At 48.9% G+C, this 15,034-nt stretch overlaps 1 protein-coding gene across 1 annotated transcript in view; it reads left to right on the top strand.

The window, feature by feature from the left end:
- LOC115477106 (protein unc-79 homolog) overlaps positions 1 to 15,034 on the top strand; it is a 186,710-nt gene that overhangs the window by 63,187 nt on the left and 108,489 nt on the right. The window contains 3 exon segments of the mRNA XM_030213720.1: positions 1 to 108; positions 5,588 to 5,704; positions 12,783 to 12,885. Of these exon segments, the coding sequence (XP_030069580.1) occupies positions 1 to 108; positions 5,588 to 5,704; positions 12,783 to 12,885 (328 nt within the window).

The raw sequence follows: 15,034 nt of genomic DNA, 5'->3' as shown, positions 1-15,034 counted from the left end.
AACCAGCCTCCAAAGCACTTTCAGTTCTGGAAATGCCAAGAGAATCCGCCTCCGCTCCAACGTTAGATGCTGGGATACCAGAAACGAGTAGTCATTCTTCTCTATCGAGTAAGTTTCCCCCTGATGCCAGGATATAAAATGTAATGATTACAGTTATTCTTGCATTGCCATAGGAACATCTGGTATCTGACCAAGGGGCCCTTTTAAAGAGCCCAACGTGGGCGTAGCCAGACCTTGAGGTGGGAGGGGGCCAGAGAACAAAGTGGGGGGACATATGTTGGTCTTCTGCCCTGCAGCCGCCCTCCCCCCCCCCACCGCTGCCTCCCCCACCGCCGCCGCTGCCACCCTGCCACTCCCCACCCACTGCCACCGGTGTATCTCTCTTGGCTGGCGGAGGTCCCCAACCCTCACTAGCTGAAGCACCGCTGCTGCACATACCTTGGCTGGCAGGGGTCCCCAACCCCTGCCAGCTGAAGCCTTCGTCCAGCGCTGGTCTCCGTCGTCGTCGCCACATTTCCTGCCCTGCTGTCCCCCTCGGGTCCAGCACGCTCATTTTAATATTCTCCCCCACCACGGGCTCTGGCCCCTTCCCACCTCGAGGTCTGGCTATGCCCCTGGTTCAAAGATGAATTTTAGCTGAGAGGGTTAGAGTTGGGAGACAGAGAGCTCTTTGAGATTGTCAGTAGGAGATTTTGTTTCATGACTTGTCTGGGAATATGTTTGAGATGGTAGATTCCTGGACCCCTCATGCAGGCCGGTAGGGCCGAAACACGAGTTGTGTTGGGTCTCCTTTGTTTTTATTGAAGACTCATGTTAATAAAGATCTTTTCTGGACACCATCTGCGAGAGGTTCTGCTTTTTCCCTCTACTGTTTGATGCCTGGTCTAAAATTAATGCGCACCAGGCAATTACGCCTAAGCGTATTCTAAATACCACGTGTAAATCTACGCGTGGTATTTAGAATAAGCTTTGGCATAGTTCATGTGACTAAATTTACGCATGTCCATTTACACCAATGAAAAGCTGATGCAAATCCCTGCACGTGGATTTACGCGCGCTGGCCCATATTTCATATCAACACGTGTAGATTTTGGATCACCCACAAAATGCCCATTTCCACTCCCCTAAGCACGCCCCTTTTTGCCTGCGCATGGTAGAATTTAGGCGCAGTACATTAGAGAATACGCTTAGCAATGTAATTTTTTGCCAATTAGTGCTCATTATTGCTTGTTAAGAGCTGTTAACAATGCTTAATAGCTTGTTAAAACAATTAATCTACGTGCATAGTTATAGAATACGCCTAGAATTATACATGCTATATAGAATCAGGGAGTAAGCCCATTTGTAACACGACAGTACATTAAGGATTTTCCTTTTTTTTTTCATGTCCTTTGCTAATTTTTCTATTAACATGCGGAACTTGCAAAAAAATAACACGGGAGTATGCACTGCTTCCTATTTCGGAGGTGGTACGTGCTCCCACATTATGTGCAATTAGAACACGCCAGGGGCGTAGCCAGACTTCAGCGGGAGGGGGGGTCCAGAGCCCGAGGTGAGGGGGCACATTTTAGCCCCCCCCCGGTGCCGCCGACCCCCCTCCCCACCATTGTCGACCCCCTGCTGCCGCTGCCGCCACCACCAACAACTTTGACGCTCCTGCCGACGACCTTCTCGAACCCCCTCCTGCCGCCGACCCTCTCGACCCCCCTCCCGCTGCCAACCCTCCCCCGCTGCCATCGTCATCGTCGCCATGGGCTACCTTTGCTGGTGGGGGACCCCAATCCCCGCCAGCCGAGGTCCTCTTCTTCCCATGGAGGCTTCGTTCTGTTTCTGACGTCTTGCACGTTGTACGTGCAGGACGTCAGACTCACAGAAATCTTGGCTTCATGTAGGACGTCAGAAACAGAATGAAGCCTTCGCGGGAAGAAGAGGACCTCGGCTGGCGGGGATTGGGATCCCCCGCCTGCAAAGGTAGCCCACGGCGATGACGGTGGCGGCGGGGGAGGGTTGGCGGCGGGAGGGGGGGTCGAGATGGTCGTTGGCAGGAGGGGGGGTTGAGAGGGTTGTCGGCAGGGGGGTCCAGGGCCAAACCTACGGGGGCCCAGGCCCCCGTGGCCCCACGTAGCTACGCCACTGGAACTCGCCTATAGGCAAATTACTGCAAATCACTTTAATACGTTTTGCAGTAAGTCCTTTTCCTGTAGTAAGTGTGCATTAGCACTTAACGTAGTTTAGTAACAGGGTCTCCAAAGTTTCTTGCATCGTAATCTGAGAAGCGCATTCTTGCCTTCTCTTCCAATAGAAAGAAAGGCCCTAGAGCTTGTCTCAACGGGCCCAGTTAAATGCGGGCTGGGCCCGTTTGGGAAGGCTCTGGGCAGGAGGTTGGAGTGCGTGGGTGAGGAGGGGGGGTCAGTGTTCTCGACCGGCGGGCTCAGGGGCTGGAATGATTGGTTGGCTTAAAAGAGGCCAGCCAGCCCTTGAGCCCGATTCTAGCAGCTGATTGGAGAAGAGGTTGCCGGGGGCAGGGCAGTTGGGAGGGAATAAAGTCTGGGCTTCCTCTGAGGCTCAGGGCATTTCCTGATTCTCGGAGGCGGCTTTGCCCTCCCTCCCGCCCTCACATTTAATTTGAAGGGGCGAGGCTTCCTTTGTTGTGTTGTAGAATTTTGTTTTTTTAGGTGAATGGCATTGGAGTTGTCGCAGCGGCAAAAACCCGAGCTACAGGAGCAATGGCTCATGAGGATGAGCCAGGTCATTAAAGGCGGGTCAGGTGACCCGGAATAAATGTGTGGAGGTCCACACAGGCCAGGGCTCTTGCTGTTAGGGCGGAGCTGGGAAGAGGAAGAGTTGCGGTGACAACAGGAAGTGGAAGTTGCTGCTTTGCTATCATGGCAAGCAGCAGGGGGGGCAGCTGTTGATGTTATGCTTTGACTACTATAGCTCGGGGGGTGGGGCTATCCTTTACTGATGTTAATTGAAAGTTTAAATGTTAATAAATCAAGCTGCGGCCTATGGTTATCCCACAGTTGTGTGCAGAAGGGTTATTGATTGATGAGGTATGGGGGGGAAGCAAAGTAACTGGGAGGGGGGAGGGACATGCCTGGTAGAACGGGTCCCTGCTCCAAGGGTTAATTGCTGAGGAATGGAAAACTTTGCAGGAATTTCGAGCAGAAAAACAGTTCCCAAAGAAAGAAATGCTGAATTCTATGGCTCAGAGTTAGAGCATTTTTCATCCTGTCAACACTGAGAAACTAAGTAGGGTATTGTGTTCATTTGCAGTCTAGTGAACAGTCTGAGCGAAATACCCTTTAATCAGCTAATGGAAGCCTGGAGGAAAGTTCATTGAGATAAAATCCCCAGACTTGACAGGCAGGATGCCCTTCTAGACTCAGAATTCTCATTGTCTGCCTCCTGGAATAAAATTGCAGACCCCTTATCAGAGAAAGCTGTTCTAGATAACCCGATAAGGAGGCTGTTCGACATCCTTACCGGTAGGAAAGATAAAGAAAAGCTGCCTTCTTTCAAGTGTATTGTGAGAGGCAGTGCGTTTTTTCTAGCAAAATAGGTGCCGGTACTCAAATGCTAGGCCACCCTTCAGGAGTGGGGTGATCACTGAGGGATCCACCCCATAATAGCCAGGCCCCCTGCAACCAGTCATAGAATCTATGACAAGACAGAATTGGTGTGTAGAGCCTGAGCTCCATCATTAAAACTTGGTGTCCATAGGTCAATTTTAGCAGACAATGGAAAAGGTGCCGGTACTCAGTACCCCCAAGTACCCCCTCAAAAAAAGCCCTGGTGAGAGGTAACTGCTGGATGGAACCAGAATTGTTGAGTTCCCAGCAGTGGCGTAGCTATGTGGGGCCATGGGGGCCTGGGCCCCCCCAAATTTCATCCAGGCCCCTGGTTTTGCTGGCAGGAGTCCCCAACCCCCGCCAGCTGAAGCCTTGTTTAGCGCCGGTCTCTGGTGCTGCCATGTTGCTTGCCATGCTTCCTCTTCCTCCTCACGTCCTGCACGCTTCTTTAAGCGAAACTTAAATCAAGCACGCATGCGAGGGAAGGGGAAACAGGACATGCAGCGCAGTGGCGAATATCGCTGCAGGAAAGCTTCTGCTGCCGGGGCTTGGGGACTCCCACCAGCCAAGCACACTTTGGGGGCCTGAATCCAAATGGGGGGGCCCAGGCCCCCTGTGGCTGCGTCACTGTGTTTGTTGTCCTAACTACTTTTCGTCTGATGGCAAACTCTGAATATCTTCAAGAACTGATGCAAGAATGTCAAATGTATGGAAACTGTTCAGTCTTAAGGCCAGAGAAGGAGGCACCAGGCAAAATCTGCGCCCAGCGCTATTCTAGAAAGATCTCTCCAGGATGAGTGATCCTTACAGAATAGTTCTTAGTGCAGATTCTCACGCTCAACTTTGGGCTTGAGGACTTAGACCAACTGAAACCTGGTGTAAATCCTGAAGGACAAGTTGGGCGTGCATTCCCCACATTCTATAATTTTGCCCCCAAACAGTCAGGACGCCTCTAACCCACCCATGCCCCTTTCATCACCATGCCCCCTTTTGGGATATGTGCTGTGAAAGTTGGGCATCTATTGTTATAGAATAGGAGCCAGGGAGATGCACGCACAAACCCTAATTGGTTCCAACTAACAGCAATAACTTGTCATTATTTATTTATTTAGATTTTGCTCACACCTTTTTCAGCAGTAGCTCAAGGTGAGTTACATTCAGCTACACTGGATATTTCTCTGTCCTAGGAGGGCTCACAATCTAAGTTTGTACCTGAGGCAATGGAGGGTTAAGTGACTTGCCCAAGATCACAAGGAGCAGTAGTGGGATTTGAACCGGCCACCTCTGGATTACAAGACCGGTGCTCTAACCACTAGACCACTCCTCCACTCCAATTGGTGCCCAATTATTGAGTGCTAATAGCTTGTTAACCAATTAAATTGCACAAGCATCTCTGTGTCATGCCCAAATTTGGGCGACCTCAGTGGCGTACCAAGGGCGGGGCAGTGGGGGTTGTCTGGCCCGGTGCACGCTGCAGGAGGGGTGCAGGGAGCAGCCGCATGGCTGTCAGCTCCGCTGGTTCCCTTCTTCCTCTGCTGTTACTTCCTATTCGGGGCAGAGGGAGCAGGAAACCAGCAGAGCCGACAGCCGCGTGGCTGCTCCCAGCACCCCAGCAGGTAAGATGAATGCACTGGGGGGGGGGGGGGGGGGGCTTGGAGGTGATGCACTGGGGGGGATCCACCCCGGGTAGCAGCCGACCAAGAAACACCACTGGCCAACCTTTATAGAATCCAGGGGATGCATCTTTTAAATTTCTGGTATTCCTTTTTCTTGCTTTAATAATATACTTTTTAAATTAATTAAATTATTTATCAAACTTATATCCCGCCTATCTAGTCAATCTAAGTGGGCTGCAACAAACACTTATAAAATCACACAACAAGATACACAACATAAAACACCAAATGCAGAAAATACCAAATATACAGCAAAAGCCAGTCTATAACGATATTAAAGTCCATAATCAATGAAGGCTTCGTGAAACAAATATGTCTTTACTTTATTTGTGTTTAAAGCTCAGTACAAGCAGATGAAACGGGGTTCGTTGAGTGCTCTGACCATGAGCCAGCTCATGAAGAGACAGCTGGAACATCAGTCTAGTGCACCCCACAACATCAACACCTGGGATGCAGGTAAGTCATCGTGGAATGAGACATTTCCTAGAGCAATCCAAGGGTTCTGAGCTACAGGAAAAAGGAAGCAGAGACATTAACATGGGATGTGAGACTTGTTCCCCCCTCACCCAACAATAGGACACCAAAACAACCTTTTCAAAACATTTCCCTAACCCTAACCCCTAACCCTAACCCTGTCCTTTTCTACCTACCTATCACTTTTGTTGTTCTGTTATAGTTAACTTTTATTTTCTTTATCAATATCTTGTAATCCCTATTACTATGTAAGCTGCATTGAACCTGCTTTGAGTGGGAAAGCGCGGGGGTAGAAATGTAATAATAATAATAATAATAATTTATTGGATTTAACATGGCCGAGTTAACATGGGCTACCTGCCATCTGCAGCAAGGTGACCGCAGTAAGCCTTTCAAATACCTCTTCTCCTTGCCCCGACATACAGCAAGGTCAAGTTAACCGAACCCCCAAGCCTAGACCTCTAGGGTTAACTTGATGCCAAAGGCCTACCATTCACCGCCGGGTGAAAGGTAAGGCCTCCTTCAAGAACCTCCTTGAAGGGCATAAGCTTGGGTACCCTCCCCCCCCCCCCCCCCCCCCCCCGCTGCAACAAACTGCTTACAAACCCCCTTTTATGGGGAAGGGCAGGGTGGGTTTTTCTTTCTTCTGCACGAGCAGGAAGACTTCTTCCACCTCCACGACTCCCCGACTCTGCTTCCTTCGCTCTTCACCTCTTTAGGCACAAGCCAACCCTGATTATTATTATTTAGATTTGCTCACACCTTTTTCAGATTACACTGGCTTCACATCAGTGCCGTAGCGAGGGTGGCTGACACCTGGGGCGGTTCGCCGCTGTGCACCCCCCTCGGCGCACGCACGCACCCCCCCGGAGCGCATTGTTACCAAAGAGGGCGGGCGGGAGGGCCGCTCCGCCCGGAGTGCACGTCGCTGGGAGCTGCGTCGGCTCCGCTGGTTCCCTGCTCTCTCTGCCCCGGAACAGGAAGTAACCTGTTCCGGGGCAGAGAAAGCAGTGACCCAGCGGAGCCGAAACCTCCCCAGTGGTGTACACCTGGGGTGGACCGCCCCACTGCCCCCCCCTTCCTACACCACTGCTTCACATCAAAGCGAGAATCACCTTCAAATTATGTACCTTTAGCTTTCAAATCCTAAATGGAACAGCTCCAGACTATATATGGTACCATTAATAAACTTACCTCAAAGAAAGGCTAAATATGAGGCAAGAAACTACCTCAGACTACACCTCCCAAATGGCAAAAAAGTGATCTACAAAACTGTCCACTCTGCAGACTTCACTTACTTAGGAACCAAATGGTGGAACTCCTTACCACCCAAAATAAGAAATATACAGGAATATACTAGATTCCGCAAAATCCTCAAATCGTTCCTATTCAAACAAACCTTCACAAAGAACAACCACATATTACCTGAATTGGTTATTATTCTATTTACCATTAACTTCATGTACAATTTCTCATTCATAATAGAGTTTCCAAATGTTAAACATCCATAGTTATCCCAGTATGTTTATGATACTATATTGTAAAATTGGATTCTTACAACAAATTACTTTCTTATGCATTATTCTTTGTTATGTATCCTATACATACAATGTGTAAGCCACATTGAACTGAAACTTGTTTGGGATAATGTGGGATATAAATGTCACAAATAAATAAATAAAAATATGTGAGTTTCTACCAACTCACATTAGTATTCTATAATGGAATATGTGTGCACAGAGGTTATATAATACAGGTTTGCTGAACTGTTTACTGGAGGGGCCCAGTTATAGAAATGCCCCCCCCCCCCAATTGGCTTACTAATGACAGGAGTTTAAAAAGCGTACATAATCCAGTTAGGCAGACCCTCCTGTACACACGCAAACACATATACCAGAATCTAGGTGGCCCTTTTCCTGTGTGTTAGGCTCCAACGTACGCCCTAATGCAGCAGAAACGGCCTAAAGGATTTACCGCTGTGTTAGTTTTGCCATGTGTGTGCGCCAACCGCTTGCAAAATATTTTTATTGTATTTTTTTGGAAGGGCGGGTCAGGGGTGGAGAGTGGGCATCTACATTATCGAGCAGCCCTTGCCACCTACAAAATAGGTGGAAGTGCTCCCAAGGTAATTTTTAAAAATGGCCGCCTGCTAATGGCCAGTAATGGAAAAAAAATCGAAAATTGGGGTTTTTACGGCTGCAGTAATAACGTCCTTAGCGTATGGGAAAGGCCCATGTAATGCCGTGCTAAGAATATATAGATACTAGTGGAACGTGCCTGTTTCCTCAACAATGAAACGGGCCCTAGGAAGGCTGTCATGTAAGCTTTTTTTTTCTCTCTCCCCTGCCCTCCCCTCCATGTCCAGTGATTCTGCCCTCCCCTCCATGTCCAGCGATTCTCCTCTTCCCTGCCCTCCCATCCGTGTCCCACGATTCTCTCCTCTACTGTCCTCCCATCCCATCCATGTCCATCAATTCTCCTCTGCTCTGCCTTGCCCTCCCCTCCCCTTCCCTTCCTCCCTCCCTCCCCTCTATGTGCCGCGATTCTCTCCTCCCCTCGATTTGTACCTGAACGTTCTCTGGCTGGCTGGCGCTGGCTTCCATTCCATTCATAACATCTCCTGACGTCAGCTAGCCTCCAGCGTTCCATTCCCTCTCACTGTTCCGCCCTCTGACGTCATTACGTCTTGACGCGAGGGCAGGACAGTGAGGGGGAATGGAACGCTGGAAGCTGGCTGACGTCAGGAGATGTTACGAACCCAGGCAGCCAGACATGGAACGTTGGAGGTGCAAATTATTATATCGGATTTGGAAAACTCTCTGTCGGGATCACCCGGAATCTCGATATATTTTTTTTTCCTTTGATAATGTTTTCTGCTTTCATTAAACCAAAGTGCAGAACAGGGGGAATCCTTTCTGTTCATGCAGTCGTTGCAAGTGCTTATCCATTTGTGTTAACGCGTTTCGAAAGGTGACAGCTTCGTACACAAACAGAGCTGAGGCTCCGTGTTTTCATCCGGAGTATTTTATTTGACCCCTGATGTAGGCGCTTGCATGCGTCGAAACACGGCCCGTGCCGGGTCCTTATTTTATTTATACTAATAAAGACTGTTGGATTCAAGTCTCCAGTGGTGAATCGTTTTTGCTCTGCTTTCATTAATTCACTCCCACCATCTTGGTTTTAAGATTAAGAGTTAAAAGACAGAACCCTCCCCTCTTCATCCCTGGCTTCCGATATCTTTTACCTATCTGCCATATTTCTTGCTTGGCAGCTTTTCCAAAGCCTTTGGGGAGAGGTAGAATTAAAATGCCTTGCGTAAAACTGAGAAGTGTTTTTGTTGTTCTGTTTGTAATCTACTGCAGCCCTGGGCTCTGGTGTGTCTGATTATAAAGTGGCTTCCCACCAGAGTGCAATCAGAATCAAAATTGTTTTCTGTAAGGATAGTTATTAAGTAAAGATGGAATGATACATAAGAGCTATAACTTTCTTTGAATAAGTTTTATTAATTAAAACGCCATGAACGATTTTCAAATAAAACCCCCCAGTATAACCCCTGGTTGGTATAGGTAGTTGTACGTTGCCTAAAATAAGCCCATGTAAATGACTCCTCTTATGTGTCTTAGGGCCAGATGCACTAAACCTAACAAGCCCACAACTTGCGTTTTAAACTGGTTCCAGCCAGTTTAAAACGCAAGTAGTTTACCGGAGGCATGCACTAAGGGCATTTTCCCTGTCACGGTAGCAGGCAACGGAAATGGAATGCAAATTATCCAAAGGCTATTATGAGCTGCACTACTGTTGCAGCTCATTATAATGAGATGCACTACTGTTTTCCGATTCCCTTACCGTGAGAACCCTAACGGGAGTCTGCACCTCTCGTTGGGGCTCCTGTGAGGGAATCGGAAAGGAAAAGGGCCCCAAAAAAGGTAAAAAAAAAGAAAAAAAAAAGCAGCGAGCGCACGTGAGAGGCGTCCTTTATGGACATACTCTGCCTGCGCTTGTGAAGGACGTCTTTTATTTGTCTTTTCACCGTTTTTTTTAGCTTTGTCTCCCCGGCGCTGCTCACCTTCTGTAGCTGTGCGAGGAGAAGGGAATCGGGGACGTGCAAATCGATCGGGACGTCCCTTTCGATTATGCTCCTCTTCCAGGTCTCTTCAGCCAATCAGAGTGTATTTAGCTGACACCAGCAAGCTAGACGCGCTTGATTGGCTGAAGAGACCTGGAAGAGGAGCATAACCGAATGGGACGTCCCGATTCTCCGACTGGCTACCGAGGTAATGGTGAATGCAACGGAGCTACAGCGAGTAGCTCATTTGCATTCCCTTTCCTTAGTGAATTCCCGTTCCCTACCGATTTGCTATGGAATCGGTAGGGAATGGGAATTACCTACGACTTTAATGCATCTGGGCCTAAGTTTCTTGCTTTAACATCCTCATTCAATCTTCAGCTGTGCTCCACTACCCCTACTCACCAGAATGGCCACTGCCTTGATCTTGCCTCTTCTCCAACTGCTCAAGCTCCAGTTTCTCCACCTCAGTTCGTCCCCTCTTGACCATCATCTGATAACTTTCACACTTAATCACCTGTCCTATAGTCCTGTCGAATCTCCACCAATACATTTAGGAATCTTCAGGCTATAGACTCTTGCACTCTTTCCACCACTGTGTCTTCTCAACCACTATGTTATCTAAGTCTGTCGATGAGAGGTGTCTCTTCCTATAATACTTTACGCTCTTCTGCTCTGGACACACTCTCTCCTTCCATTCTCCATTCTGTAAGGCACACCAAACCCCAGCATTGGCTGACCTCTAGAATCTGCCACCTATGTTCCTGTGCCCAATCTGCTGAGCGCTTTTGGCTAAAATCCCGTGCCCATGCTGACTTCTTACATTTCGAATTTTTGTTGACCTCCTTCCAGTCTGCTCTTTCACTTGCCAAACATTTGACAAACTCTATTGGCTCCAACCCTCGCCATCTCTTTGCCACACTGAACTCTCTCCTCAAAGTGTCTTCACCTCAAAGTCCCCTTCGTTTTCTTCCCAGATTATGGCTGAGTACTTCCATGACAATTCACAAGATTAACCTTAAGTCCTCAACCAAGTCACCTTCACCTTTCCTTCCCCCACTCCACTTTCTAAACCTTCCTTCAGCCCCTGCTACCTTTTCTGAAATCACTGAAGAAGAAACTGCACATTTTCTTTCCTCCTCTAAACTCACTACCTGTTCTTCTGATCCTATTCCAACCCACAAGATTGGTCCGACCATTAGGCCACCTGAGGCAGGGGCCTCAGGTGGCACTCTTCAGGAGCGGCATCTCCCCACTCTTCGGTGGTGTTCCCCTTCATGGTGTTTTACCTCATCATGTTCCAAACCCGGCAGTGGCAGTGATTCCCATATGCTGCCCTGCCACCAGCACCTGCCTCTTCCCTTTACCGTGGCCGCCTCTCTGATGTAACTTCCTGTTTTGTCAGAGGCTCAGGTGGCTGCAGTAAAGGGTAGCGGGTGCCGGCAGAAGGGCAGCGTATGGGAATCGCCGCTGCTGCCGGCTCCCGCCTCTACCCTTTACTTCATTTTTCAGCATGCCTGTAAAGAAGGCCTTTTTAAAATTTTTGTCAAAAATGGACATGCGGCAAAATCAAAATTGGCACGTGTCCATTTTGGGTCTGAGACTTTACCGCCAGCCATTGACTTAGCGGTAAGGTCTCACGCATTAACCGGGTGGTAATGAGCTATACGCATAGAAAGCCACTTGACATGCGCCAAAAATGAAATTACCGCAAGGTCCACGGTAGCTGGTCGGTAATTCCATTTTGGCATGCGTGGACACCTACGCGGCTTAGTTAAGGGGCCCCTAAATGCTGAATATCGCACTAGAGAATGATACGGGGATGGGGAACCACAGTAACCACGGGGATGGGGGTGGGGACAGAGCTCGCGGGGACGGGGCGGGGACAGATCCCACAGGGATGGGGTGGGGACGGGAACAGATCCCACGGGGATGGGGCAGGGATGGGGACAGAGCCCACAGGGACGGGGACAGGGGACAAACTTTGTTCCCGTGTCATTTTCTACTTTGAAGCCTGTTAATGAACTGAACTGTTATTTATGTTTAAGTGATGCTTACAGAGATATTTTGATTTTTTGGAAAAACAAGCAAACGTACTGGCCACAACTAGCAAAAATTTGTAGGAAGATCCTGTACATCCTGCTACCAGCACATCTTCTAAGAAGACAACTTCTATTCCAGGAAGGACTGTGGAAGACAGGAGAGCTAGATTGAATCCTGAGATTGTTGATTTCTTATTTATCCATAGATTAAAAAAACATAACAGTGCTTTATAGGGCATATTTTTCCCCTCTAGGGCATATAGAACGGGTTGTATTTTATACCACTGGACATTTTAACAGTGTCAATTAGGATTCCTTGGTGTAGTAGAAATCACCTATTGTTGAGGTTGGAAGGGTAAAGGGTGGTGGTGGTGGTGGTGGGAGGAGGGTTATTATAGTTGCTCATTGTTATTATTGTTCTCTATTTGTAATTTATACACAACAGTTGCACAGCATATTGTTCCTTTTTATATTTTAATAAAAAAATTTAAATATAAAATCATAAGTGTTCGAGGCTTCTGCAGATGAGGACAGAGCCCACGGGGACGGAGCGGGGATGGGGAGCGAACCTGCGGGGATGGGGCGGGGACGAAGCCAAACTTTGTCACCTTGTCATTCTCTATATCGCACATAACCGGCTGTGTATTTGCTAGCTCTGGAAACCCAGAATTCAATGCTGGAGCTCGGACACAGCCCAGCATTGATTTTCCAGGTTTAACACCACCGACGGTGGTCAGCAAGACGCTGATCATCAACAGCTGAATATCGGGCCCTACGTTACTGTAACAAAACAAGACTAGTTGAAAATGAAGACAAACAGAGGAAAACAGAAATAAAAAATGAAAATGTTTCCTGTGTGCACCAGTATTATCTATATTTTTTTCATTACAGGGGAAGCTGTACAGCATGTTTTTATTCACCGGAATGTGTTTTCTCTTTAACTGCATCACAGGAGTGACAAAGTCCAGCTTGCTTTCAGCACCCAGCATAGTCAGCATGTTCGTGCCTGCACCGGAGGAGTTCTCCGATGACCAGCCCACACTGATGACTGATAAGTAAGCACACTGCAGCAGCGCTGTCCATTTGTCATTTCATGGTCTGGAGTAAGACAGGATTTTACAGCATGAGCGTCTGCAGCCTTGTGCCATTGTGGCTCCTTTGATGGATGAACAGCTGCCTTAATGCCTTTTGCAAACATTAAAGTCAGAGAAAAATAGAAGTTCTACTGCTGTGTGACGTAAATTCACATTTTGATCCTGGCCTTCAGCTATTTTGGGAACGTGGGCAGAGAAGAGAATGCTAAGTGAGCGCCTTTTGCTAGTAAAATCCCATCACTTGCTGCTTGTCTACAGTTTTGGCAGTGCTCAACGAGTTTAGCCATTGAGACCCCTCTTGAGGCTGATGCTCAAACTTAGGACGCTAAAGCCTACAACGCACACTCCATTGGCGCAACAACAGAGCAGAAAAAGCAGCTAAGCAATGCTCAAAGCCAATGACATTCACCGGCCGATATTCAGCGCTATTTAACTGGCCAGACACAACTGCTGATGGTTAAATAGCATTTCGGTGCCTAACCGCTAATATTCAGCGCGAGACAACCGGTCATCTCCGTTGAATATCAAACATATAAATGACAAGTGACTGACTCACCCACAAATGCGCAGTAGAACCCGAACGTTGACACAGGAAAAGTCCTAGCCTCGCCTCCACCAGCTCCAGAATCAGAAAGGAGGAGCAGTCAGAGGCGGGCGAGGGGCGGAGAGTACACAAACAGCCTGAACGCAAGTGGAGAGAAGGACGGGGCGTGGGAATCGGAGGGGGCGTGGAAGGCGAGGGGCGGAGAGTACACAAACAGCCCGAATGTAAGTGAAGGACGGGGCCTGGGAATCGGAGGGGGCGTCAAAATCAGAGGGGGAAGGAGCAACGAATGAAGACCCCACTCCCCGCCGTTGCCGCCGCTCCCGCCCCCCTCTGTGCCGGGCCCCCTGCAGTGATATGAAAGCGCCTCTCACGCTGCACCCTACGCCTGGAATAAACTTCCTGAGCCCCTACGTCTTGCCCCATCCTTGGCCACCTTTAATCTAGACTGAAAACCCACCTCTTTAACATTGCTTTTGACTCGTAACCACTTGTAACCACTCGCCTCCACCTACCCTCCTCTCTTCCTTCCCGTTCACATTAATTGATTTGATTTGCTTACTTTATTTATTTTTTGTCTATTAGATTGTAAGCTCTTTGAGCAGGGACTGTCTTTCTTCTATGTTTGTACAGCGCTGCGTATGCCTTGTAGCGCTATAGAAATGCTAAATAGTAGTAGTAGTAGGTGAGAGGCGCTTTCATATCACTGCACGGGGCCCGGCACGGAGGGGGGCGGGAGCAGCGGCGAGGAGGGTAGCTGGACATGGGGGGAGGCCAGGGGAGAGAGCAGGGTTGCTGGGCATGGGGAGAGAGCAGGGTTGGTGGATGGGGGGGGGGGGGGGAGGACAAGGGAAAGAGGAGGGTTGCTGGATATGGGGGTACAGTAGGGGAGAGAGAGCAGGATTGCTGGACATGGGGGGAGGGCAGTGTTTGTGGACAGGGGGAGGCCATAGGAAAGAGGAGGGTTGTTGGGCATGGGGGGAGGGCAGGGGACAGAGCAGGTTTGCTGGACATGGGGGGAGGGCAGGGGAGAGAGGAGGGTTGGTGGACAGGGGGGGAGGCCAGGGGAGAGAGGAGGGCTGCTGGACATGGGAGGAGGGCAGGGGAGAGAGCAGGGTTGCTGGACATGAGGGGAGGGCAGGGGAGAGAGCAGGGTTGGTGGACGGGGGGAGGCCATAGAAAAACAAAAAACTCGCCCGTTTTAACGGGCTTAATGGCTAATTAGTAACATAGTAGATGACAGCAGATAAAGGACCTGTGTGGTCCATCCAGTCTGCTCAACAAGATAAACTCATTACATATGGTATGATGTGATACTTCATATGTGTACCTGATCTTGATTTGTCCTTGCCGTTTTCAGGGCACAGACCATAGAAGTCTTGCCCAGCACTGGCTTTGCTTCCCAATTAGCGGTGTTGCTACCCTAATCTCTGCTAAGCTTCTTTGGATCCGTTCTTTCCAAACAGGATTCCTTTGTGTTTATCCCACACATTTTTGAATTCCGTTACCGTTTGCATCTCTACCACCTTCCGTGGAAGGGCATTCTAGGTACTTACCACCCTCTCA

The sequence above is a fragment of the Microcaecilia unicolor genome, chromosome 9, assembly GCF_901765095.1.
Source record: "Microcaecilia unicolor chromosome 9, aMicUni1.1, whole genome shotgun sequence".
NCBI lineage: Eukaryota > Metazoa > Chordata > Amphibia > Gymnophiona > Siphonopidae > Microcaecilia > Microcaecilia unicolor.
The sequence above is the reverse complement of the archived record's forward strand: the minus strand, read 5'-3'. Positions and strand labels throughout refer to the sequence as shown.